The sequence below is a fragment of the Caretta caretta genome, chromosome 16 (assembly GCF_965140235.1).
Source record: "Caretta caretta isolate rCarCar2 chromosome 16, rCarCar1.hap1, whole genome shotgun sequence".
Lineage (NCBI taxonomy): Eukaryota > Metazoa > Chordata > Testudines > Cheloniidae > Caretta > Caretta caretta.
This window is the reverse complement of record NC_134221.1, coordinates 12,843,381-12,869,222: the sequence shown is the minus strand read 5'-3', so window position 1 is coordinate 12,869,222 and position 25,842 is coordinate 12,843,381. Positions and strand designations below refer to the sequence as shown.

Sequence of the window (25,842 nt, the reverse complement as noted above, 5' to 3'; positions counted from 1 at the left end):
CCGGGCGGCGGCGCTGACAGACCGGACAGAGATGTGGGGGGGACGGGGGGACGGGGGAGGGGAGGGGGGTACAATTCACTCAGATCTGCCCCGGGGGGAGGGGGGGCATGTGTGATGGCGGGGGGAGGAGAACAATGCCCGGGAAGTAGGAAGAGGGGGAGTGACGCGCCCTCTGCTCTCGGCAGGAGACCACGTGTAGGAGGTGAACAAAAGAACTACAGCTCCCAGCATGCCGCGCGGCTCCCACAGGCCCAGGCCCCGCCCCCTCCCCTCCCTCCCGCCCGGCTGATCCCCGCCCGCATTGCTGCAGCGGCGGCAGGTTGCTCTGGGCAGCGGCAGCGGCGCCGGGGGGAGCAGCAGCAGCAGGAGCAGCAGGAAGCCGCCCGCCGCCCGGCTCTCAGCTCGGCCCCTGCCGCCGCCATGCGGGAGGCGCAGCCCGCTGCGCGCCTCTGAGAGCCGGGCGCCGAGCCCGCGGGGCGATGCGCAGCTGACAGCCGCCGCCGCCGCACCAGCCGCGCGGGGTCCGCTGCGGGACGGTCCCGCCCGAGGCGGGGCGCGGAGAGGCCTGTGGGGCCAAGGGGTAAGTGTGGGGTGTTGGGGGGGGAGCCGTGGGTCAGGCGCCCCCCCTGCAGCGACCGCGCCTCATCCCAGTGGGTCCCCCCGGGCTGGCTCGTCCCCGGCCTGGGGCGTGGGAAGCCCCCGCCGGCGGTGTGGGGCGAGAGGGAGGGAGGCTTGTTGCGGCTACGGTGACCTTTTCCTCCCCTTGCTGGCGGGGTGGGGTGTGTCCGCCGGCTGGGCCAGGTACAGCGATCCCCTGCCCGGCCCCAGGTGGGCTGCTGTTGGCTGGGAAACCCACTGCTGTCCTCCTGTGGGTCTGTCTTTCTCTGGGGAGAGGCTGCTGGGAAGGGCGCGGGGTGAGCCATTGTTTGCTGGGGGCGGGGCGATCACCCCCAGAAAAGGGGGTTCAGGCTCCCTGCCATGACTGAGCAGGATTGGCTTATGGGTGGTGCCGGGTGGGGACTGGGAAATCGCTGTCCCCTCTCTTTGGCTACACGACTGTGGTCCCCCTCTTGCTTTTAGCCCCCAGTGTCAATAGTTGAAAAAGAGAGACACTGGCTTTCCTTCCCTCTCAGGCGGCAGGCTTGCCCTTGGCTAGAAGATCAGCCTGCTGCAATGACCGTTTAGACCCGAGTCAGGTGGCGGTGTGAGGGTTCCTAATGTGACAGCCCAGCAAACTGTGGAGCTCTCGTTTCCTTGCGGTGAGCCCTGCGTGTGTATCCCAGCTGGGTCCCCTTTCTGAAAGAAACTAGGGGGAGGTGCAGGGTTGGGTGGCAAACCCTGTTTGGAGTCTCCGAACAGTGCAGTGACCAACAAGGGGACAAAAGCCTGGGTCGTGCATTGTGTTCTTAGTTCAACCTCTATGTCACCTAAACACAAGAGATGCTTTCTTGGTAGTATGAAAAGGGGCCTGGTGTATACTGGTGTTGTTAACAGAGCACCCAAAAGTGTGCCGGGCTCTCTGTGATCCAATTGGAAAGGCAAGCTCTTTGCCTGGAAGCATCTACAATTAGTTGCAAAAAAAATCTCTCTTGAGCTTTGTGATTGTTGTAGCTCTCTGATGCTCATGGGTCACATCCTGTCCCTATCTGGTAGGCCATGAAGGGCTTCCTTGTACACTGCCACTGATTTCCACTCCCTCCCACTTAAGTTCTTCGTCTCAGAGAAGAGTGAATCGCTGACCCTCTGCATCTTTCTTTAACATAGTGCATCTGCTGGTTGAGGTCAGTCATCTCTTTTTATGACTCTGCTAGTGACCCTTGCCCTTGGTTGGGCAAAGTAAGAGATTTGATTGATACCATTATCTCAAAGGAGATTAAACAACGTAGGTAAAAACAGGTGGCTCAACTGAGAGCTGGTAACACATCTGGAAAGAGAAAAGGAGTATTTGTGGCACCGTAGAGACTAACAAATTTATTTGAGCATAAGCTTTCGTGAGCTATGAAGTGAGCTGTAGCTCACGAAAGCTCATGCTCAAATAAATTGGTTAGTCTCTAAGGTGCCACAAGTACTCCTTTTCTTTTTGCGAATACAGACTAGCATGGCTGCTACTCTGAAACATATCTGGAAACTGGCCCCTTTAATTAATGTAGATTCAGTAGAGAGAGCCATCCAAATACACTGGCCACACCAGCATTCGTTGCAGTCTCTGGAGTTGCTCCTGTTGACATCAGTGCTGAGTCTTGCCCAAACTTTCTCCAGTTCTCTGAAGCTTGCAGGTGGAGGGTTTGTGTGTTCCTGGGCCTTGCTCAGCCTGCTTTGGAGGATAATGTCTGTCTCATAGGGAGTAGTGGGACTGTGAGGGTTTATTGGACCTGGAAAGAACTTGGAGATCCTCAGTTGAAAGGGTCTCTGCACGTGTATATTAGACTACAAGAAAGGGACCGAGAGCCTTTTTCCATTGGACCATATGAACTGGAACCATAAGCTCGGTGAATGTTAAATCTCAACAAATGAGGGTCAATCCATCCTCATCATCGTATCCACTCATTATACTCCACACCTGAACATAGCCATCATATGAATAACATACCCTCATATCTCAGTGTTTGTATTTTGACCCATTAACCTTTTACCCCCAATCAGGGATATTGCAGATTATTTATTCCTTACACTATCTGATCTTAAACTGCATTTCGCATGCCTTGATAATCTGTACTTCTACGCTTAAACTCTGTACGGTTCACTTTTTTTTTTTTAAACATCATCCTAATAAAATTTATTTGTGAGCCTGTTGCTCCTGTTGGAGGGTTTAATAGGACCCATGATACCTGCTGTAGGTGTAGGAGAGAAAACAGGAGGGAATGCTGGAGGAGATGGAATGAAATATGGGCATTGGGTGGAATCATACAGAGCTACGGAAATGAAGAGAAGTAGTAAAATGCAGTAAAAGAATGGAAGTCAGTGGAGAGGTTAAAGAATGGGGAAGACCTGGCCAGAGCAGTAGGCTTAGCAGCTGTACTTTAGCTGATGTGGTGGGGAAAAGGCATGGCATAGGAAGTGCTTGCAACTGAAATTCCCTGAGGATGGGCTGTCCTCTGGGTAGAGAGGAAGGGATGGATTTTTGGAGCTATTGCAAAGAAAGAGGCAGCAGGATTTGATGAGGGTTTAGGTGCCAGGAGAGGAGGAAAAAGAGAAACCAGAACAAGCCGGCACTGATGCAAGCTGGAGTGATGGGAAGAGTGCTGGCATGGCTGATGCTGATGGGATAAGGGCAGAGAAGGACGGTGCAACAGGATGTGTGGAGTCAGCTGTTGACTCAGTACTGTCACTCAGATCCCCACCGGTATACATTACTTGAGACCTGATTGAAAGACAGGTAGTTGGCAGGCCAATGGAAGTAACCCCAGCAGCTGGGACTATATAAACAGACAGGAAGGATGTGCCAGGGAAGAGAGTAGGGAACTTGAAGGCAGGTGAGTGGGCTGTACTTGTCCTCAGAAGCAGGTGCTGGCTACTCATCGTAAATAGCATGTAAATAACACTCCAGGAGTTAGCTTGCTGACGGGCTATAATCAAGCCTGGTGGTGGTTCAGAATACCTGAAGTGGTGGTGGTCTGTTACTGAGACTGGAAAAAACTTTCAGGGGACCACTGTGTGACAGAAGAGTTTGGAAGGGAAAGATTGGTACAACCGTGGATGAGAACTATGAGGTGGGCTGGGTTGTGGGCTCTCCTAGAAACCTGGCCACACCATCGCAGACAGTTGGATCGTGCCACTTCTGGCTGGGTGCTGAAATGAAGTCCAGCAGGATACAAGATCGTGCTCAAATCTCCTTTGACGTTGGAACATTGTTTCTGTGCTAGGCAAGACAGCCCATGAAAGGTACAGAAGCTGGAGTCACTCCAGAATAGTGAGGTTTCACTGACACACATGTGCATCGCTGGGGAAGGGAGGAGCTGTTTGCATCACCTCCTTACCCTGGAGGGCAGGTCCTCCAGGGATGTCCTATGTTGAATCCAGGCACCCCACAGCCATCCTAGGTGTGTCTCCACCCTAATCAGCTCTGCTCACTTTTGGGGCATTGGTGGCTCCCTGGTTGTCCCTCCAAAAGGAGGCAGTTGCAGGCTCTCACCCCCTGATGATGGGGGATAGGTCTCTCATGGGGCGCTGCAGCTAAATAAGTATTCACAAAAGCAAGCTAGCAGGAAAAAGTTGGAATCTGCTTGGCGAAGTACCCTCCTCTTCTGGCTGCTTGCCTCATTTGGCTCCTGGGCTGATATTTCACTGGCTCTCCAGTATCCACGGTCTCATCTGCACTAGGAAAACTAGGAGCAGTAAATCGCCATCAGAGAACTGCCCCCTGCAGCGAGTGAGTTACGGGCCCTAATTTTCCTTGTGCCGGTGCAGCCAGACAAGCCTTAAATTCCAAATGTAAAAATCAAGCGGGAGATAAACCTGGATTGAGCAAAGCCTCCCAGGCCCCCGCTTTATGTCAGGAAGGAGCAGAAATGGGCACAAGCCCAACATCAAAGCCTGTCTTCTTGGGAGCAGCTCCTGCACCTTGATGTTTGTGAAATTGCTGGGATGCCCTGGGGAGGTTCCAGGGGGTGGGACTCAGGGTTTTTCTGCTCCTGGCTGAGTGCTGCTTGCAATCCCAGCACTTCTGTATCTAATGATCTGACTCTTCCTTCTGCAGGCATATGGAGTGACTTGGTTAAGTGTGTGTCCAGCTCCGTCTCCCCTGTGAATGCTTGGGAGTGCTTGGCACACAGCCCGCTTGGGGGTGGAATGCCAAATGCCTCAGAAAACATGTGGAACTGGCTGGAGAGGGAAAGACAGACTTGGCGCTTTGAACAGGGTGCCCATATCAGCATTGTGATCTGCATTAAATGCTGGTGTTTGTGAGTCTGATACCCATGGAAAGAGGCTAACTGTTGCTCAGGAAAAGGCCCCAATCAAATCTACATGGTCAGACCCCTGTGTGGACTTCCTCTGAAGTCCATAGGGCCCCTTGTGCGTACAGGACTTTGCCCACAGATGGAGCAGCTTGCAGAAGTGGCGCTTAGATGCGCTGCAATGAATAATGCTTCCCCCTTCCCCCCGACGGATAAGCACCCCCCGTCTCTTCAAATATGTTTGTACAGCACCAAGCATGATAGGGCCCTGACCCTGACTGGGACCTCTCAGAACTTCTGCAATACAAATATCCACCTACCTTATTATCTTAGCTATCTGTTATGCTCCCCATTATACCCATTTTACAGATCAGGGAACAAAAGGGAGGTTCAGTGGAAGAACCAGGAACAGAGCCCTGCTCTGCTTCCCCAGCCCTTGCCCTGACAGAACCACTGAATCACAACACAATGTGCCAAACAAAGAGCAGGTCCCTGCCCGGGTGAAAGGCACGAGAGGACGGGATATGCTGGAGAGGTCATGGGAGTTTCAGGAGGAAGAGGGTAAGGAGAGAGCTTGATGGATGTTAATATGGAGCAGGCAGGGCTGGAAGTTTGGGAGAGTCTGGAATCCTTGAACTGGGGGAGGGATTGCACACAACATTCCCAGGAAATCTGGGTCCATGATCATGTACGGGTGTTATAGAAATGCCTAGGGGATCCAGTCAGCAACCAGGGCCGCCCTGTGCAGCATCATTTTATTGGCTCCTCAGATGTGCATCAGGGCATACATCCCCTGGGTTAGGTTCCTGCATTAACAGCCTGTCTGCAATAAGCAGGATATTCTCTGCGGCCCTCAGCACTGCAGTAGCTAACCTCGGTGGACAGGGAGAAGTATGTGATGCCAAAGAGATGGTTCCTTCAGTGAGCTCAAAAGCAGCCACGCTCCCATGTTTGTCTGGGGAGAGTGAATCCCAGGGGATGACTGCACAGAGCATCCTATCTCCCCCCAGACTTCATCCTGGGACCAGAGAACTGAAAGGTTCCTGGCCAGAGCTTGTAATTGTGAGGGGATCCCTGCTGCTCCGATCGCTGTGCGACCAAGGAGTTTGCCAGTCCAGGGATGTTAAATCGGTTTGCAAGAATGAATAGGAAGTGTGTTAATTTCCTTCCCTTTCACCCTGTTTCAGGAAGGACCAGCCTTATCTGTGGGGCCTTGAGCTCCCAGCGTGGGAGATTAGCCTGTGGTTGCCTTTCCCGCTTGAGGCGCATGGAAGGATTCCTCCATAGGTTGCTGCCCTTCTGTGCCACTGCCAGCGAACGTGTCAGCCCACATCCCCATCTGGTCTGGCTGCCGGCGTGGGGGTGGGAAGGTGGAAATGCAGGCGGAAAGTCACAGCTGACCTGCGAGTCTGTATGGGGGGAGTGTCTAGCAGTGTGTGCTTGAGGCTGATCACTGGCATTGCCCTGTGCCCCTTGGAAGGAAGGCATGAAGGCTATGCTTACACAGGCCCCCCAGCCCTGGTCCCTGCTCTGCTGCCCCCCTGTGGCGTGCATCTGGTACACAGGTCTGATCTGTTCCAGGAGCCCATCTGTGACCATTCTAGATCAGCTCTGGCTGCACCTCGGTAGGCTCAGCAAGGAAGTGGCATGATCATATGACAGTGTTTCTCCAGCTTTTGTATTGGTGACCCCTTTTCACACAGCAAACCTTTGAGTGCAACCCCCAACTTATCCATTAAAAACACTTTTTTTGTATTTAACACTAATATAAATGCTGGAGGCAAAGCGGGGTTTGGGGATGGAGGCTGACAGCTCGCGACCCCCCCATATAATAACCTTGTGGTCACGACCCCCAGTTTGAGAACCCCTGTCATACAAGAACCTGCAAAGCCTTATAGAGCTCAAAGGACTTAGGTCCTCTTTTCTGTCCTAGTTCCTGTTTATGTGCGTGTGTGGGTTGTTATTTTTTAAGTCCTGTCAAAGGAGCATGTAAAGCTGAAATGCTTAGTTGGCCATGTGGTCTAGCACTTCAAGCCAGAGCGTAGGGTGCTGGAAGAGCTAGCCCCATTGAGCCACCAACTTGCCAGGGCACAGCCAGAGAGTCGAATCCGCTTTGGTCATGGCAGAATTGGAGTAAAATGAAAGGAGGCGCCTCGGTATAAATTGGAGGGTGATGCGGCTCTTTAGGTGATGCGGGTCTATAGGTCTGAGACATCATCCTTGTCACTGATGCATTGCTTTCCAGCCACTATCTGACAGCTACACAATGGTCCCTTGTGTATTATCCCCATTTTACACATGGGGAAACTGAGGCAAGGAGGTGGCATAACTTGTCCAAGGCAACAGAGAGAGTCTGTGTCAGAACTGGGAGTAGACCTCTCTTTCTAAGTTCATGCTCCAGCTACTGGCACACGCCTCTCCGCTATCTCAGTATCTGTCAGATTATGTCCCTATGTTCAGCTCCCCAAATGTGAAGGGCCATATCTCATGCAGGTGTAAATCAGCATAGTTCCACTGGCTTGACTGCAGGGTGTCTCTGTGACATGAATGGAGCTACATCGATTTACACCAATGGGGGGATTGGCCCACTGGGTTTAACGTACAGTGCTGTGGAACAGAAATCTGCCTGACTCGTTCCCTGGTTCTTATCCTGCCATTTTACCTTCTCCGAGTTCCACCCTGTGTCCCATTCTGCCCCCAGGAATTTCATTACGATTCTAGTTCATGCATGTTGTAGTTTCCTGAAGTTATGGTCTCAGTCCAGGGAGACACCTTCTTGTGATCAACCTGTTTTGAGCAGGGTTAGACACTATTGGTTCTTATCAAACCAGCAGATGGAGCCTCATCTACACCACCTTGGTGAGCTGTGCTCAGGGGTACACGGCTAAGTAGAGGCCCAGCCAGAGGCCATGACACACTGGCAGTTGTAGTTTCAGACGGTGCCTATTGGTAGCATCCACTGCTACCAGTCAGTTTTTACAGGGAAGCCCAACGGGGTGCCGTGCAGGGCTTCAATCCTGCTTGCCTTACTGTTATGCATGGCCTGCTAAGGGGAGCAGGATTTAGCCCATGTTGCTATCCCCATTCCCACCTTGACACCTCCCAAGGCAGGGAAATTTCAGTTTCTTTGTCACTCCTACTTCAGGTTGGTGTCTGCCTTGGGAAGGGTCAAAGTTAAAACCAGCAACTGATCTCCACTCTCTCTCCCTCCACAGGTCAAGATGTTGCGGCTGGCTTCCCTCACCGCGCTCTTTGTGCTCTTCAGGCTGCTCCTGAAGCTCTCCTGGGTTCAGGTGATCCCTGCCCTCTTCATATTCTACTTGGGCTCCGGGGGATGGAAATTCCTGCGCATCGTCTTCAAGACAATAAGGAGGGACTTCACGTAAGTGTCCTAACTGGAAACCTCCCTCTCTCTGTCCCGTTTGCATTAAGGTGACCCCCAGCTTGGAACCGGGTTGGGGGAGCTGGGGCAGCCAAGGTGGGGAAAGCCTCCTGCTGTGGCCGGGGCAATGCAGGGATGAGAGTGGAGAGCTCTGAATACCAGCATCTTGCCTACACCTCAGCCCCCTGCTGAGGTTACTCAGACAGCTCAGTGAGGAATGCAGTCCCTGCCAGGCGAGGGCAGGGGGAGTTGCTCTTGGGACCTGAGATCTTCCTGAAATCTCTGGCCAGGTCTCTCTGAGATATAATGGCAGCGGAGATCCCGAGGCTGGCGACTGTCTCTGACCTCGGACTTCCCTCAGTCCCTAAAAACACTGATTTGGCAGTCATGTTCTGCACCTTGGACCTGGCTCTCTGAGCCCGGGGCCAAGGAGACTCAAAGAATGTACCGTGATCAAGGACAATCTGCCTTCTAGTGAGGAGTCCTGGGGGCGTGGCTTGGAGGGAACAGGTGCCCCTTGGCCTGTTGCACAATATCTGCTGCCCTGAGGTGGCAGGGCAGTTCCTTTAGCTCATTTGGGGGTTGGGGAGGAGCATTTGTAATCCACTTTGAGGGGAAAGGGCTGGGTTCTAACCCCTTCCCTGCTTCTTGGGTGTAATCCATTTCTGGTTGTAAAGGGTCTCTCTGGAAAGCTCCACACGCAGATCCCCTGCTTCCCCTGAGCAATGGGAGGGAGACCCACAGTCTAGGCTGGATCTGGTTACATGAGCTCCATGTGGATCAGTGCAGAGAATCTTCTGTCCGGTTTGGTTGGCAGCACTGGGCTAGTCTTGCTGAGGGTGAAGTGGCAGGTGTGGCGGCACTTGAGGGGGAAGAACACCATCCCCAAGATCTTTCAGGAGACAGTCCGCAAGCATCCGGAGAAGACGGCGCTGATCTTCCAGGGAACGGGTGAGAGCTGGACCTTCCGCCAGCTGGATGAGTACTCCAGCCAGGTGGCCAACTACCTGTATGAGCAGGGCTTCCGCTCCGGCGACGTTGTGGCCTTGTTCATGGAGTCCTGCAACCAGTACGTGGGCCTCTGGCTGGGGATGGCCAAGATTGGGGTGGAGGCAGCGCTCGTGAACTCCCACTTGCGTATGGAGGCCCTGCTGCACTGCATCAACATCTCCAACTCCAAGGCTGTGGTGTTCGGGGCCGAGATGATGGAAGGTGAGAGGAGTCAGTCGGTTGTGTCCCCAGGCGCATGCCTGCAAAGTAGTTGGGTCTCCCAGCATTGGGCTCCTTCTTTTTCCCCCCCGCATCTTTGCTGGCTAGTCTGGCTCGGTGGTAAGAGTAGCCATGGGTGGGTCCCTGAACTGTTGTAGGGGGGGTGAGTGGGGTGATTCCAGGAGGGCTGCTGACATGAGACTCTCTGGCTTTGTTGCTGGAGGGTGAGACAGAGCTGGCCCTTGAGGACCATGCACGAGAGGTGGGGCTTCAAGAGGCTGTGTGGGGGGTGGGTGTCACCAGGGGCCACCCAGTGAGGTAGGTAGGGAGTCCAGAATTGTAATGGGACACTGCTGTGAAATCTGCTAAGCCAGGGTCTCTAATGCCAGGGTATCAGTTGGGGGCGGTTTGTGGCCATGAGAATAGGCACCTTTCTGGCAGCCCCCCAATCTGCTGTGGCTATGGCTGAGGTTTTGCACCAGATGGTAACGCCTTTGTGATGACTCCATAGGATTGGGGAAACTCCTGCCAAGATCCAAGCTGTGTAAATGCCCAGGAAGGAGAGTCATTGTCTAGAATGAGCCAAAGGGCTAGAATAGAACAACTAAGGCAGGTGGGAAAACTTAGCCTGACTATCAGGAGCTGGGGGACCACTGTCAGGTTGTGGAGCAGTCTCCAGAGGGATGCTCCCACCATGGGGATATTTAAAACAAACCTCAGAAAATACAGTAGTTGGTTCAGGAGAAGGGTCGCTGTCGCTTCAGGCTGCTGGTTCAAATCCAGTCCTGGTCAATAGTTACTGAGGGCCGTGTTCACCTCTATAATGAAGTTATGCCAGTGTAAAGCAGGCCCTGAGAGCTGTTTGGCCACCTTGTGAAATGGGTTGGCCGGGTCTCAGCCCTGTCCCCAATGGACAAGTGTCACCTAAACCATCACCGCAGCTGGTCCTTATTGGTTGTCCCTTAGAGGGACCCAATACCAAATAGGCAATAGAGACTGACTTCTCTTGTCCTGACAGTTGGTCCCTCTGGCATAGGGATGAGGCACGTTGGCAGGGTGGTGTGGAGGAAGCTCGCCCTTGTGGATAAACAGAGGTCCACGACTTCTGCTGAGTTCCTCTTGTGAACGTTTCCCTGTCGTGTGATGGCTTCACCATCACAGCTCTGGCGTTTGGTCACACGAGTGAGTCAAATCAGGGGACCAGATGAAGGCAAGCTCCCGTTATGGGGATAGCTGTGGCTGCTGGGTGACCTCCCCCATCACATGTCGGTGCAGTCTCTCTCTTCTCCCGGGGCAGGACTTTACATTTGTTAGGAGTGATTTTCCCCGATCACCTGCGGCCCCCATGCCCAGATCTCTTCAGGTCACTCTGCAGTTCGGCCCCATCTTCTTGTGCCTTTGCCAGGGTGCTGGAACAATTTTAAGGCGGGGGTGCTGAAAGCCATTGCTCAGAACTGTAAAGCCTGTGTATGAGGGAAGCCAGCATTCGTCTACTGTTGCTCCAAGCCAGGGGGTGTTGCCACACCCCCAACATCCCTAGTTCCAGCACTCCTGGCCTTTGTCCACTAACGCCCGGTCCAGTGTTGTCCGCAGACCTCATCAGTGTTGAGTTCACACCTGAGAGGCACCTGGCTGGGGGCAGAGAAGGGAATGGGAGTTTCTGATTTTCTTTTTTTAATCGAGCCTAAAATGGCCCTGGGCTGTGGCCAGCACGGACTGTCCAGGCTTGGAGGCTGACAGGGGCCTTCCTGTTGTGCTGGCTGCAGTTTCACGGCCGGCCCGAAAGTGCTCTGAAGAGTCCAAGTGTCGCTGCTCTAGGCCCTAGCCTGCAGCCACCTGGGTGAAGCAAGTTCCTGAGCCAGTTGCCCTCTTAGTCTGGGGCGAAGGCAGACCGGGGCTGGGGCAGGCTACAGGCATAACATCAGCTTGGACAAGCGTGGGGTGGGGAGGCTTAGCTTTGTAAACCTTGCCACCCCCCTCTCCGTGCTGCTGGATCTCAGTGTCTCGTAGGCGTCTTTTCTCAGAGCTCCTGTTTCGTGCTCTCCTTCCCTTCCAGCCATGCAGGAGGTACAGCCCTCCCTGGGGAAATCTGTTCGTCTCTTCTGCTCCGGAGACTGGAATCCAGAATCCGCACCCCCAGGCACAGAACACCTGGACCCCCTCCTGGAGATGGCTCCTCGGCACCTGCCAAGCCCCCCAAAGAAGGGTTTCCTAGGTATGTCCCTTGTGACGAGGTGTGGAGGGGGAGTGTGGGTTATTGTGCCTCTGGCAAATGAAGGGAGGGACTTTGTGCTGTTCCCATGTGTCCTCCAGCAATGGATAATCCCGGGGTGCTAACAGCTCATCTGCTGCCACGTCACCTGAGGTGAAACAAATCCAGCCACGTCCATGTAAGCAGCAGAGAGATGGAGCGAGTGTAACTCCCCAGTCTGCTGACGTGTGACTCTTCTGCACCAAGCTCTGGGAAGCTGTTGCTTTACGCTGGCCTGCTGTTGTGCAAGCCAGGCTCGGAGACTGATGCTGAGTGCCAGTCCACTGAGCTCTCTGGAGGTCTCCCATCGGAGTATTTACCAGGTCCGAACCCGCTTCGCTTAGCGAAGAGCCCGGCTTGCAGTTGGTGCTGTACAAATGATGAGGCCGGCTTGGGCGAGCTGACTCGATGGCAGCCCGAGGTGGGGTGACCACAGCCAGCGCAGGGAGCGCGTGCATATTCAGGAGCTTGGCTTGATCCAGCACGCTGGCCCTTCTGGCTCCTCGGGAAAGAGGGTGTGAGGCCACTGGGGGTCGTGAGATGCTGCTGTGATACTGAATCCTCTCTCTGCCTTCCCCACCTGCCCTCCAGATAAACTCTTCTACATCTACACCTCCGGCACGACGGGGATGCCCAAGGCAGCCATCGTGGTCAATTGCAGGTCAGGGGGGGCTGTGCAGGGGCAGGCCTGTGGTGGGTACGAGGGGAATGGGGGTGGGATCTGGACCCTGCTAGCAATGGAGGGCTCTGCTGGGCTGTTGCTCTGGTATGGCTACTGATGCACCCATTTCTCCTGCCCCAGGTACTACCGCATGGCATCCCTGGTGTATTACGGATTCTGCATGAGGCCAGATGATGTGATGTACGACTGCCTCCCTCTCTACCATGCGGCAGGTATCTGAGTGCTGTGTACACACTGAGCCCCTGCTCGCATGTCTCTCTGCCCAAGCCTCTGTAGCCTGTCTACTTGCTCGTGATGTCATCAGACTCACAGTCCAGGGGCTGCTGCAGTGACTGTCGTAACATAACCGCCAGCTCCTGTGTGCTGAGGAGGGGCTTGCCCATCTGTCCCCACTGGATCAGTGTGAAGGACTGGGGTCTTCACAAGGTCCGTGGTAGCCACCTAGCAGTACTGGGAGCCCAGGACAAGGCAGCTAGTTGTTAGATCGGGAAACTGGTAGTACGGACCCCTGGGACCTGTTTCTGGCTTGTCACTGTGCCTCAGTTTCCCCATATATAAAATGGGGGTAAAGGTGCTTAGAGACCTAAGTGAGGGTATAGAGGGGGCCCATTAGCACCACTCCTGATGGTGACTTTGGGAATTGGGCACCACGCACTAAGAACCTACCTGAGTCCCTCCAGCTCCATCCAACAGCCCTGGGATGGAGACACCTTCTGGTCCCTATTGGATCCTGGGCTGGATTCAAACCAGATGCCTCAAGGTGAAAGGCTCCATGTCCCCAAGCCAGCCTGTCCCATTTTTGGGATCAGCCACCCTCTCCCGAGAGGCGGGAGGTTAATGGTTTCCCCTGCGCTCCCCTCTCACCCAGGTAACATTGTCGGGATTGGCCAGTGCCTCCTCCAGGGGATGACTGTGGTGATCCGCAAGAAGTTCTCAGCCTCTCACTTCTGGGACGACTGCGTGAAGTACAACTGTACGGTGAGGCAGTGGGGGCGCAGGGGCCTCGCGGTGGGGGGTTGGCTGAGGAACCCTGAGAATCAGCAACTTGCTGAGAATCCTGGCAGTTGGCAGTGGGGCCCTTGGATGTCTTTAAACCGAGGCTTTGGCTGGCTGTTCCCTGGGGAGATGACTGTAACTGCAGCTGGGTCTGATGAGGGCAATAGCTTTCTCCCCAGTCATGGACCAGGCACCTGCTGTGCTAGGCGCTGTACAAACACAGAACAAAAGCTGGTCCCTGCTGCAAGGAGTTTACAATCCAAGTAGTTCCACGTCCTTTCCTTGATCCTGCTCTTTATTGTATCGTGCTCCGGAGGGCAGTCAGGGTGTTGCCTCCTGCAAGCAAAACAGGGAATGCCAGACCGGTTATTCCAATTTACGAGGAGGCAGCCAGCTAGGTGGGAGGCACAGAATTGGCAAGCAGGACTCCTGGGTTCCATTCTGGCTCTGCTACTGACTTACTGGGTGACCTTGGGCAAGTCTCTTCCTCTGACTGTCCCTCCCTATCTGTATAACAGGGCTGTTAACACCCACCTGGCTCCTGGGGGCTTTTCAGAGTTGATGCTGCTCAGATACTCTGCGGTCCCTGGGTGGAGGGTGCTGTGGAAGGGCACGGTGTGCCATGTCTCCCTTCCCCTCCGCAGATTGTCCAGTACATCGGGGAGATCTGCCGCTACCTCCTGAACCAGCCGTCCCAGGAGGTGGAGCGGCAGCACCGCGTGCGCATGGCGCTTGGAAATGGGCTGCGGATGTCCATCTGGAAGGAATTCATCTCCCGCTTCGGGATCCCCCAAGTCGCTGAGTTCTACGGTGCCACTGAGTGCAACTGCAGCCTGGGCAACTTCGACAATAACGTACGGCCCTGTCTGTGTCCTTCTGCTGGCCACTGCTGCATCTCCCCACCCCCGGCTGCCGAGGGCGACCGTGATGTCTCGTGCAGACACGTGCCTTCGGTGCTCCTGGTGGGATGGTTCATGCGCTCCGTGCCCAGAGAGCTGGCAGAGCAGGCCATGGCAAGGGCCTAGGATGGGAGCAGACAGGGGAGGGAATGTCGGGAGACACCCCTTCTGATCCTGAGTAAGCATCCCTCCACGGGGCAGGTGCAAGGCCCCTCCGCTGATGTTGGCAGGGAGCCCTGAGTGACCTTGAGAAGGTAGCAGATTGTATCTGGTCTCTGGGGTGGGGTAGCTCCCGCATGTCCTGGGCAATCACTTGGGCTGGCAGCTGGGGCAATAGGAGGGAAGCCAGGGTCGGGACAGAGAGACTTCCAGCTGCCATTGGGCTCTCTCTGCTTTCTCTCGATTCCAGGTTGGTTCCTGTGGCTTCAACAGCAGGATCCTGCCTGGGATTTACCCCGTCACCTTGGTGAGGGTGAACGAAGACACCATGGAGCTGATCCGTGGGCCGGATGGACTCTGCATCCCTTGTAAACCAGGTAAAGGGGGATGGGGCGATGCGGGGAGCAGCTTCTGTCTATTGCTACGTCCCTGTGTCCTACGTTGCATGAGGCCTGAACTAGAGCCCTGATTTGTGATTAGCTGTGCAGGAGTCTCTGTTCTGACAAGCATCCAGAAGCATCCTCTGCTGTGATTAGAAACCGTTCCCCCTTTTGGTGACTCTGTGCACCTCCGGGGCTCCGGTTCAGTAGCGACTGGACATGGTCACCAATGACAGCTGTTGGGTGTGAAGTGAGTGTGATAGTTCTCAGCCCAGTTCCCACATTGCTGCAATCACTACCACAGCTGGCACTCCCTGGCCATCCCGGGGGCAGTTTCAGCAGAGAGCTCAGGGACTGAACGGGCCATGGAGACAGGGCGGAGGGAGGAGCTCAGTTGGAGGTTCCTGCGGGTCAGGGTTGAGCTAGGTTGGGAGGGCAGCCTGGGGGAAGTTTGCTGAGGTAAACTGGACACCGGTGCACTAAGAGAGGTTTGCACAGTAGAGCCCCAGTGTTCTCCCTAAAGCGTCTCCTCCTCCCACGGAGACAGGAAGCGTGCACGCCATGCGGAGCCGGCGATCTCTGCGTACTCTTGTCTCTGAGACAGCAGAATGGCTGGGTCTGAGCATATCCCTCACCCTCTCTGCCCACAGGGGAGCCGGGACAGCTGGTAGGACGCATCATCCAGAGCAATCCTCTGCTGCACTTCGACGGGTACCTGAACCAGTCGGCCACCAGCAAGAAGATCGCCCATGATGTGTTCGCCAAGGGGGACTCGACGTATCTTACTGGTGAGGGCCCTTATCCCCTAGCTGCAGAGGGTGCGCTCTGAGAGCAGGGGATTGACGCTGACAGGTGCACTTGGTTTCCAGGGTCCCCACGCTACCCCCAGCAAGGCCTTTGGTTAATCCTCTGCTTGCTGTCCCCATCCATACCTGGCAAATCTCGCTCAATCACACTTACCCTTCCAGAGCCTCCCATCTGCCCTCTTTAACCACTTTGCAAACAGGAATTAAGACTCCCAAACGCACTCCCTGACCCAAGAACTGAGTCAGGATAGTTTATTCTTTTGAAGCCCTGAGGGAAAGTGATTTGTCCAAGGTCACCCAACGAATCCAGTGGCAGGTTCTTGGTATATTGTTAAGCTCAGGTTGTTGCAGTAACTACTTGATCACGCTTCCTTCCACTGCTCCGCGTGGCCCAAGAGCTAGGACTCCTGGGTTCTAATCCCAGCTCTGCCCTTGACTCCTGGCGGGCTGGTCACTTCCCCTCTCTGTGGCCCCAGTCCCCAGCTGTTGAATGGCACTAACAATCATGATCTGCCTAAGGCTGGGGGATAGTGAGGCTGATGTTCATGAAGTGCTTGGAGAGCCCTGGATGGAGGGCACTCTAGAAGAGCAGAGTGTTATGGTGACTCCCACCCTGGGAGCCTGTAGGCTCCTCTGACTTCCTCTGGCTCCCACAGGAGACGTGCTGATGATGGACGAATACGGCTACATGTACTTCCGGGACCGCACTGGGGATACCTTCCGTTGGAAGGGCGAGAACGTCTCCACGACGGAGGTGGAGGGGACTCTGAGCCGCATCCTCCACATGACAGACGTTGTCGTCTACGGGGTGGAGGTGCCAGGTAACCAGGGCTGAGGGGAGCGTCTCTCTGCTTTCTTTGTCCTAAGTTTGGGAGTGATGGCCCTTTGGCACTCGCTGCCTGGGCCCTGGTCTCCATCCTGTGAGTCTCATTGTTTATCCCGCTGCATGGAAGAGGGAGGGGGAAAGGTCAGGATTGGGGTGCAGAACCTCCCATCCCTCGGCTGTGGGTGCACGAAACACTTTAGATGAGAGTTTCCAGTCGATCTGGTTTGCCTTTGTGTAAATGACAACACAAGGTGCAGGGCAGAGCCAACCCCATTCTCGCTGATCTTGGGACTTATCTCGGCCAAAGGCAGCTCTAATAGCATGAGGTGGCCACTGGGTATCACTGGTATCTTGGTTTATAGGGCAACAGCGTCCAGCCAAAGCCATCCCCAGTGGTAGGGGAGCAGTGCAGAGAGATTGGAGCTTTCCTGGATGTGTTCAAACCAGGGGCTGATGCTGGTGACGCTGGCAAGGGGGTCACTGTCGGGGGGTGAGGTGTATGTATGGGTGCTGAAGGATGGAGACTCTGTCACTGATATATTATTTAAGGTGAGCCTTGGGGTTGTGCGTGTGTGTTGCCTCTGCCTCTTAAGCACGTTGCTAATGGCCTGGCATTCCAGAGCCCTCTGGATTATCTGTCTTGTGGTGGGCTTCTGTGGAGATCCCTTTGTATGTTGTGTCTAGTCTTAGGCATATTGCTGCAGGCCTGGCCAGCTCTGTCCAGGGCCAACTGGTGCACCGAGCTTGCTGAAGCTGCTCCCCAGCTGGGGGGCGGGAGGTATGTGAGTGATTGCACCAGCCCCCTCCTACTGTGTGCATCACCTTCTCTCCTATGTTCCAGGCATCGAGGGGAAGGCAGGGATGGCAGCCATTGCTGACCCCAAGAATTCCTGCAACCTGGAGAGCTTTGCCAATGAGCTGAAGAAGGCCCTGCCGTTGTACGCACGGCCCGTCTTCTTGCGAGTGCTGCCAGAAGTGCACAAGACAAGTGAGCCCGCCCTGCTGGGGGCACTTTCCTTTTGAATTGACAAAAAGCCAGGAGTGTTCTCCTGGCTTCCAGAAGGACCTGCCTGGAATAGGGGAAACTTGAAGTCAGTGTTCTATTCCTGACTGTCACTGATTCACTGTGTGACCTTAGGTGGGTCACTTCCCCATCCATGCCGCAGCTTCCCCCTCTGTAAAATGGGGGTGTACTGACCTACGGCAGGCGGGTCGGGGCGGCTTAATTCTCAGCATGCAAAGGGACTGGAAAGTCTGGCTCATTAGCAAGTCCATTTTTCTTTTTCGTTCCCTCCACATGCTCTGGGATGGTGCCTGGGCATTTGACACGCGCGTACACTGGTGACCACACGCCTTGCAAAGCTGTGGGGTGCCAGGCCCTGGCTCTGGGATGTCCTGGCCCTACTGGTTGACTGACCGTGCCTTTAAACACGGCTGTCAGTAGTGGCCCTCTAGCCCGAGCAGGGAAGATAGGGGGTGATGGCTGAGGACTGCACTGAGCTTTCCAAGGGGCCATGGTCTGCAGCGCACAGTGAGAGAACGGTGCTGCAGGAGAACGGTGTGGGTGGAACGCACGCTCTCTGTGTGGTGCTCTGTCCTCCTCTAGGGGTGGCTGGGCCTCATAGCAGAGGGAGCTCAGTTAATAGAGACTCTCACTTTGAGATGGAGATGCCCTAAATTCAATCCCTGCTGCAAATGGCTCACCCAAAGGTGAGGCATAGCCCCAGAATCTGGCTAGCAAGGGTTTTGTCTGCTAGTCCCATGTCAGCCATGCTGTGGGCAGGATCCTACAAGGGGTGATGGGCTGATTCCCTCCTTGTGGGTGTTCCTAGTGGCAGTGGAGGGTGGCAGGCTTGATTTCCAAAGAGGAGGCATCTGTTGAGGAGGTGGAATGGAGGCACAGGGAGCTACCATGATGTCCACAGGCCATCTTCCTTCCCCACCGCTGCCCCTAACCCCTTGCTGCTTCCATCCCAGGCACCTACAAGTTCCAGAAGATGGAGCTGCGCAGGGACGGATTTGACCCTGCTGTGGTGAAGGACAGGCTATACTTCCTGGACTCCAGGCAAGGCTGCTACCTCCCACTGGACATGGAGGCCTTCAGGAGGATCCAGTCAGGACAACAGAAGCTGTAATGGGCGAGGCTCTGCAAGTCTCCTCTTGGATCCCTTTGCTGTGTCAGGATGGGGCGGGCCTGGGGAAGGAAAGGGTTAAAGGATGATGTGAAGGGCACACGTGGGCTTTATTTAACAAGTTTTACAGACACATATGAGTGTGTTGGGTGGGGTGGGTTACGTACCAAAGTACAGAATCATTATGGCTTTATTTTCTACTTCATACAAGGGTGGCCCCCTGGGCTGTGAGCATGGGGTCTTCTATTCATCTATGGCCAGGGACATGGAACTTTTGCCAGGCCAAGATGGCAAAGATCAGGGGCATGGGAACTTCACCATGCCAAGATGGCAGAGATGGGGGGCGCCCACATTCCACAGGCCTCCATTTCCCTGCCTTTGTTTATTTCTCTCCTTTGCTGTCCTGCTCACACTGCAGAGCCAAAAAAGGGCTGATGGCAGTAGTGCCTCTCACAGACCCCCCCACCTCAAGGGCGATGGGGTGCTGGCCCTCCCACAAAGCAGCTAAGCTGAGGTGAGCTTTGCACTCTGCACTGAACCAACCTGCTGGCTGGGGGCCATCATGCAAGGCAAAAAACATTGCCCTCTTTGTAGTTCACTGTTGAAGCATTGCAACTTTGTTGGGGTGGGGGCGAACATACGGGGGTGGGGGCATGTTGTGGGGCTCAGAGGAGGGAAGGGCAAGTGTCTCTACCATGCTTCATTCTTTCCAGGGGATGATTTTTCTATTTTCATTATCATACTTTTTTTGGTCTTAATTTATTGTATTTTTTTTAACCTGCCCCAGGTTTGTGCACTGGGTGGTGGGGGCATCCTGTTGCTAGAATATCCTTCTTTCTCTTTTTTTCTCACACGAATACATCCCCCTTCATCTGGGCCTGATCCTTCTCTTCCAGAGGTTAGGGCACAAAGTCCACAGGCAATCTGTTCCCAGACCTACCTGTCCAGGAGCAGGAGGGGACTGGAGCTGTGACCTTGTGGAATTGCGCCTCCTTGGGGCTGCTTTCAGTTGGAGTTTATGCCCTGGGTGAGGGGTATGACGCTGCTGATCTGGTGTTGTGGCACTTGCCACCCTGGCTGTGTGTCATGCGCCTCACCATTGTAAAGACCAGGCCATTAATTGCATGTCTTTTATTTTCTTGCTGAGGGGTTGAGCACCTGCAAACCTTGTTGGGGGCCAGTGCTCGCCATCTCAGAAAATCCATTTGTTCACGTTCAGAGTGTAGCATCCTTAGCCGCATTTGATTCTGTGTGATCCCATGGGGGGCTGGATGAGAGAGCAGGAAAGATCTATTCAGGGAAAAGCACGTAGTGTTTACACTGTAGCGGGATGAGTCCTGAGAACAGTGTCTCTGTATGTCCATCTGTCTGTCAGCACGGTAGGGTAGGCATCTGCTTTCTTTGGTCTGCTTGTGGAGGTCCAAGACCCAGCACCCTGAATCTGTTCTACCCTCATGGTTAAATCTGAGCATGAGTGATTTGGATTTTCCCAGATGCTGCTCTCTTGTTTGGTTGTCCGTGCTGTAGCGGGGGGTCTGGGTTGGAAACTGGCACACGGAAGCTATTTCATGTGACAGGAGGAGAATTTTCACATCCCTCCCCTTGTCAGAAATGTCCTTGGGAAGAGGGAGCCGATTCTTACTTGGGGCTGGATGTGAAGAGACCAGCTGCCAAATGGGCATGTTTGCATTCATGACATGCAGGCTTGAGTCTCGCGCGCATACTCCTGTGGCTGGCTCCCTAGTCATCCAGTGTGTTCCCTGGCCAAGCTAGAATTTGGGCTCCACTGCTCCAAAGCCACAGGTCTCTGTGATGTGAGCTAAAGGAGATTCTCCATCAGTGGTAGTTGTATTATTAGGGCATATAGCTGTGGCCTCCAGCCAGCAGATATGGGGCAGTGGCAATACCCCACTGTAGCGTGAGGAGAGATGGGTTTGCAGACAGTGCAGGCACCACAAGGAGGCCTAGTGGGGGTGACCCTGCTGCAGAAGAAGACGGGTGTTCGACAACATTCTGTGGTAGAATCCTAGGGTCGGTCTGTCTTCACTGTATAGCTAACCTGGGTGATTAGCACCTAGGTCTGGGCACTCAGATTAGCCTAGCTTGGGTGTGACAACAAAGCCCTGTCCCCATTAGTGTGTATGTTTGTGTTCCCGTGTGTGTGTGTTCTTTGTTCTGAGATGCCCTAGGATGTTGTTTTTTCCTCTCAATCAATTGTGGGAGAACGTCTGTCCTGCAGGGGGCACTGTGGGAAGGCCGTGGAGGGCTACCAGCACTGGAGTTGTTTTTGTTCTCTCTCCTTACTGTAAAGTCAGTGGGTTCCAGCTTGAGTTAAAGCAGAGCCTTGGTTCTCACCTCCCCTGTCCTCCCCCGTCCCCTCAGATAGCCTGGGCTTAAAGCACCTGCAACAACAGGTTAGAGGGCTTTGTGTGTGCATGGTAAGAGGGCTTGGGCTAGAGCCTAAATTAACTGTGTGGACAAAGTAGTTTGTAACTTTCACATTAGTAAGTCCAGGAAAATGCCTGGGGGTGCCTAAGACTAGCTAATGTGGGGGGAAAACCCCTTTTTTCCTAGTGCAGTCAGGGCCCTTGAGTCAGCCCTCAGCATTTGCAGTGCATTGTTTTAAGGACAACAGCGGGTCGCTAACCAGTTCTGCAGCGCTCTCCAGGCTGGTGTAGCTGTAGGCCCTAGCCAATGCAATGTGAGGGCTCTCCAGACCAAATGACTCTGATCTACAAACGGGATCAGCCGCAGAGCATGGGTGGGTGAGCGATCTCAGTCTGGTGGCTTTATTCTGTTTCACTATCATTCAAAGACCCCTCTCTTAGTGCGAGAGCTTTTGTTAAAATTATTCTGTAATTCAGCCCATCACCCTGAGAGTAAATGGTGCCTGAGATCAGTGGGGAAAAGGAGTGGCGGGAGACAGGCTCACAATCTGCACCCCCTCCCTATTGCCAGAGCTATCTCCATGTTTATCCCTCTGCCTGGGGGAGAAGAGCAAAGGCGGGGGGGGGGACGGACGGACTACTATCAAGCCCCATCCCTAGCAGCGCAGTGTAACCAAAGGGAGCCCTGCTGGCTCAGAATATCATGAATATCCCTTGGATGTTATGCTGAGGAGGACAATGTAAGTGGAGGGATAGAAGCTGTTGCTTTGCAGAGCTTTGAAAAGGGGCCACATCCTCTGGCACTAGGCCCCGTCTGGCTGGGGAGGAGCTGACTGTGAAGATGAATGAAACAGCTGGTGGCAAGGGGCTTGGCAGCCGCCTGCCCAGGCTCCCTCCACATGCGATGCCCACACCCCTCAATGGGACTCTGACTTCAGCATAGCTTTGGGCAGGGCCGCAGCCAGAAGACCAGCCTTCAGAGCACACTGTTGCCTAATAAAGGAGTACCCCATGTGACCAGTTGTTATAGGGGGGCAGGCTTGGGGATTGAACACACCCTGCTGGGAAGGAAACTCATAGTAGGTTGCCATTCAGAGCAGAAGCCTTGCTGAGCCCATTACCATTTCTTTCAGGGGAGCAGTTCCCCACATATGCTGCCAGGTGTTTTTGTGTCCTCAGCACTGGGCTCCCTTTCTCCTCCGCTCTACAACCCACCCCTTCCCCTGTCTCACCACACCGGAATGTTTCTCTGTAAGTGCATCTGGTTCCTCCCTCTCGCATGTCCCAGCAAGTCCGTCCAGCAGCCAAACGTTTGTTTTCCCTGCACTGATGAGATGTTGAAATACTGACACTCAGGAAGGAGCTGGGGAAGGGCGGTGTGGGACAGTGGTGGGAGGTGGCAACCCACAGGACCATCTCTACCATCAGCCTGGAGGAAGAGTGGGATGGGACTTCGCTTTCATGTCCTCCTCTGACCCTTGTCACACGACCCTCATCTGTTTCCACATGTCAAACCTAAGCCGAGTTCGTAAATCCTGATGTGAAATAAAATTGTGGGATCATTATGGCCACTAGTGGATTTCAAATTCTCTTGTGCTCTGACTGCAGTCCTGGAAACCTGAAATTGAAGTTCAAGTCTATGTTCGCAATCACTAAGATTTACCCTATCCACCTGCAAAAGGAGGAAGGAACTCCCAGCTATCCTCTGATTATATTAGAGCTGTTGCAGCCGACACAAGGAAGGGTCTGATGGTTAGATTAGGGTTCTGGTAGTCGAGGGTCATAGCTTCTAGGCGTAGCTCTGCTGATAATTCAGTGAGCGACCTTGGGCAAGTCCCTGCCACTTGCTCTGCCTCAGTTTCTCCAGCTGGAAAACGAGCTTAGCAGTACTGTGCTGGAACACGGCAGTGTGGAATCTTTGGGGAATGTAGCTGCTAAAATCAAAGCGCTCTCTACTAAGCATGTACAAACTACTAATTTTCAAAGGTGTAGGACTTGGCCATAGGTGCGTAGACTTTTCACAAGGACAGTACATGGCAGCTCCCTTGTACCTCCTTCTCCCCAACCCCTTCCCTGCCACCCCCTGAATTTCAAGTTCCTGCTAAGCGTGGTGTTGCTACAGCATCTGAAAGAAAGTCACCAGCGTTTTTTAACATGGGCAAAGCCAGACGTTCCCCCAGCCTTGATCTTGGAAAGGTCTGAACTGTTTTGGCTGAAATTTTCCAAAATAATCATAACTGAGCCGGAAGTAAATGTCGGACTGGAAAATGTCAGACCTGCTGGTTAAACAACTCAAAATGGATTTGCCATGGGAAGTGTTGGGCAGTTCTATGAGCCCTACGTATAATAATGGCCCTTGAGAAAATCTGGTTTCTGTCAGGAGTCAAACCCTCGCAATCCCCATTTGTTGTTTCCCCATCACTTTTCAATCTTCCATGTGCTGTTTTGCTATTTAGGGTTTTCATCAGGCCACATGAAACTGAAATCGGGTCTCCTGTCGAGCTGTTTTCCTTTCAGCACTTGGTTTGTTACTGTAGGGTTGCCAATTTACTGTTGACACTTCTTCCTGTGCTGAATCATAGACTATCAGGGCTGGAAGGGACCTCAGGAGGTCATCGAGTCCAACCCCCTGCTCAAAGGAGCAGGACCAATCCCCAATTTTTGCCCCAGATCCGTAAAATGGCCCCCTCAAGGATTGAACTCACAACCCTGGGTTTAGCAAGTCAATGCTCAAGCCACTGAGCTATCTCTCTCTCCCTCCTCCCCAATTACGGGGGCAAACCCTTCCCCCCAGGTAATCCGAGCCCTGTGGAACAGCATGTGGGGCTGGATTTGGGAGTCTGTGTGGGGTGAGTGGATGGGATTTTGGGGAGGGGAAGGAGTGAAGCAGCTGGATCTGCCACTGACCAGCTCCACCACCTCTTCCTCTCCGGGGCGGGAGTAGTGCAGGTGCTCGAGCCCGGAGACAACCAAGGGGGGCTGAGTGGAGAAAGTCCTCATTCGAGAGTTGCCACATCCACAATGCAAAAGAAACCTGGCCAGTGGACCCCCCGCCCCCCAATGAGGGGAAACAGTCCTCGAGAGATGGAAGCCCCTCCACCTTCCCCTGCCAGGAGGCCTTTCCCCTCCCACCTTGCTCCCTACCCCTCCCTGCTTGCACACCATGGGTTTGTCCCGATTGCAGGTCTCTGGCCCTGCACAGTTTTGACAGGCTGATTGGAGCCCCAGTACATTGAGTGGGACCTGGGGGGCGCCCGTGGCGCTGGCCGTGTTCCCACCTCCCTGTCATGTGCTGCGTGTGTGCGTGATCGTTACCCAAATGTCGTGTGCAGCTTACACAGGACATGTTGCTCCCAAGCGAACCCCCCCAGCATGTGGCACAATTTCCTCTGGCAAATGAAAGGCAGTACCGGCCAGGCTGGTGAAAAACTGGCCAGGGGGCAACTCTGCCCCATCCCATGTTTGTCAATGAACTCCCCAGGGCGCAGCCTGGCACCTCCGTTCTATGGTGGCAGCAGGAGTTGAGGCTGGAAGAATTTTACACACCAAAGAGGAGGGAGCAAACGGGGGGCCTGTTGTTTCCCCTTAAGCTTCCTCTTCCCTTATAGCGGCTGCTGTGCGTACTAGGGAGGCCATTGTCCCACAGCAGGATGTGTGCGGAGACCAGGCCACCTGGGGGGTCCTTTCAACCGCTGCGTCTCCTTGGGCTGGTGCCGTGAGAAGCACGAGCACAGTGCAGCTCCTGCAGCTGCCAGTGGAGGGGGTGCTGGGCACTGGTTTGTGTGTGCTCTGCTGGGATTTCACACTCAGCCCGTGGGAGCAGAACAGAGGGGTGCGGGCGTGGGGCATGGCTCAGAGCTTCAAGCTGACATGGACCAAGGGAAGGTGGATAAACGGTGGCGAGGGAGATCTAGCCGGTGTGTAAAGCGGCTGCAATAAACTGCCCAGGGGTCAGGCCCTGAGAGTGTCAGGAGAAATGAGATCTCCAAAACTGCGGCTCTGTCTTGTGTCCCCCACGACCTCCTTTACCATGCATGGCCCTCGCAGATCAGGTTGTCGACAGCTGCTCCCACCGACTCCCCTTTCCCAAGACAGATGGAGCCCCAGCACAAGGAGGAGGCCCACGCCTCTTGTAAGGACCTTGCCACAGCAGCTGGCGTCCTGACACGGGCAAACAGAGGCCTGTGGCCACGGGGGTACTGGAATGCCAACCTCTGGGCTGTCTGTAAAAGGTCACCCTGCAGTTAGATGGTCAGAAGGGCTTTTGTGCCAGCAGGGCCAGCAAGTGGCATTCCTAAAAGCACGGGAGTGAGGCAAGTGTGTGTCACGCTGAGTGACCATACATAAGCTGCCCATGCTCCTGCTTCACGCGCAGTCCTCCTTTTGCGTCAGCCTAAGGGAGGTGAGGGAGAGCTGGGGCTCCATCCTCGCCTCTGTTACCTCAGGGCCTAAGGTGGTGGTGCAGCTTCTCTAGTGCACCCATCACAGAAATAGCTGGGTGCTGTACGGTACAATTAAAAATCTGTGAGAGACTCAGGCTCCTCTAGAGCCAGATGTGAAGGGAGATTGATGGGGACACACAGTTTTAAGTTAATTTAGAGCTGGTGAAAGGCGCCAGGGTAATAGCCCTGAAGCCCGATGCCTTCTGTTGAACTACAGAACAGGTACAACCTGGGCAGCCAAAGGACAAGCTCAGATGCCACCCAAGAGGGTAGACATCTTGCAAGTTCTGATGCTCTTGCCAGATTCAAAATGGCAGAAATCCCCTGTGATCCCTCAGTCTCGTAACGTTTACACCACAGGGGGCTGAAATCTGGTGCTATCTGCCTGCAAGATTC

General features: G+C 54.3%; 1 protein-coding gene across 1 annotated transcript; it reads left to right on the top strand.

The window, feature by feature from the left end:
- Positions 1-340: 340 nt before the first annotated feature.
- SLC27A4 (solute carrier family 27 member 4) lies at positions 341-22,571 on the top strand. The gene is made up of 13 exons (XM_048822957.2): positions 341-580; positions 8,111-8,277; positions 9,095-9,489; positions 11,543-11,701; positions 12,329-12,398; positions 12,540-12,631; positions 13,288-13,397; positions 14,060-14,269; positions 14,724-14,850; positions 15,504-15,641; positions 16,316-16,480; positions 17,327-17,473; positions 18,463-22,571. Exons 2-13 carry the CDS (start codon positions 8,117-8,119, stop codon positions 18,618-18,620), a joined length of 1,932 nt encoding a protein of 643 aa, XP_048678914.2. The 5' UTR covers positions 341-580; positions 8,111-8,116; the 3' UTR covers positions 18,621-22,571.
- Positions 22,572-25,842: the final 3,271 nt, after the last annotated feature.

Excerpts from the sequence above, each read along its gene's own strand:
- SLC27A4 (XM_048822957.2), top strand. The coding sequence starts at position 8,117 with ATGTTGCGGCTGGCTTCCCTCACCGCGCTCTTTGTGCTCTTCAGGCTG. Across the intron at positions 11,702-12,328 it reads CCCAAAGAAGGGTTTCCTAG|ATAAACTCTTCTACATCTAC; the intron begins GTATGTCCCTTG and ends CCTGCCCTCCAG. Across the intron at positions 13,398-14,059 it reads GCGTGAAGTACAACTGTACG|ATTGTCCAGTACATCGGGGA; the intron begins GTGAGGCAGTGG and ends TCCCCTCCGCAG.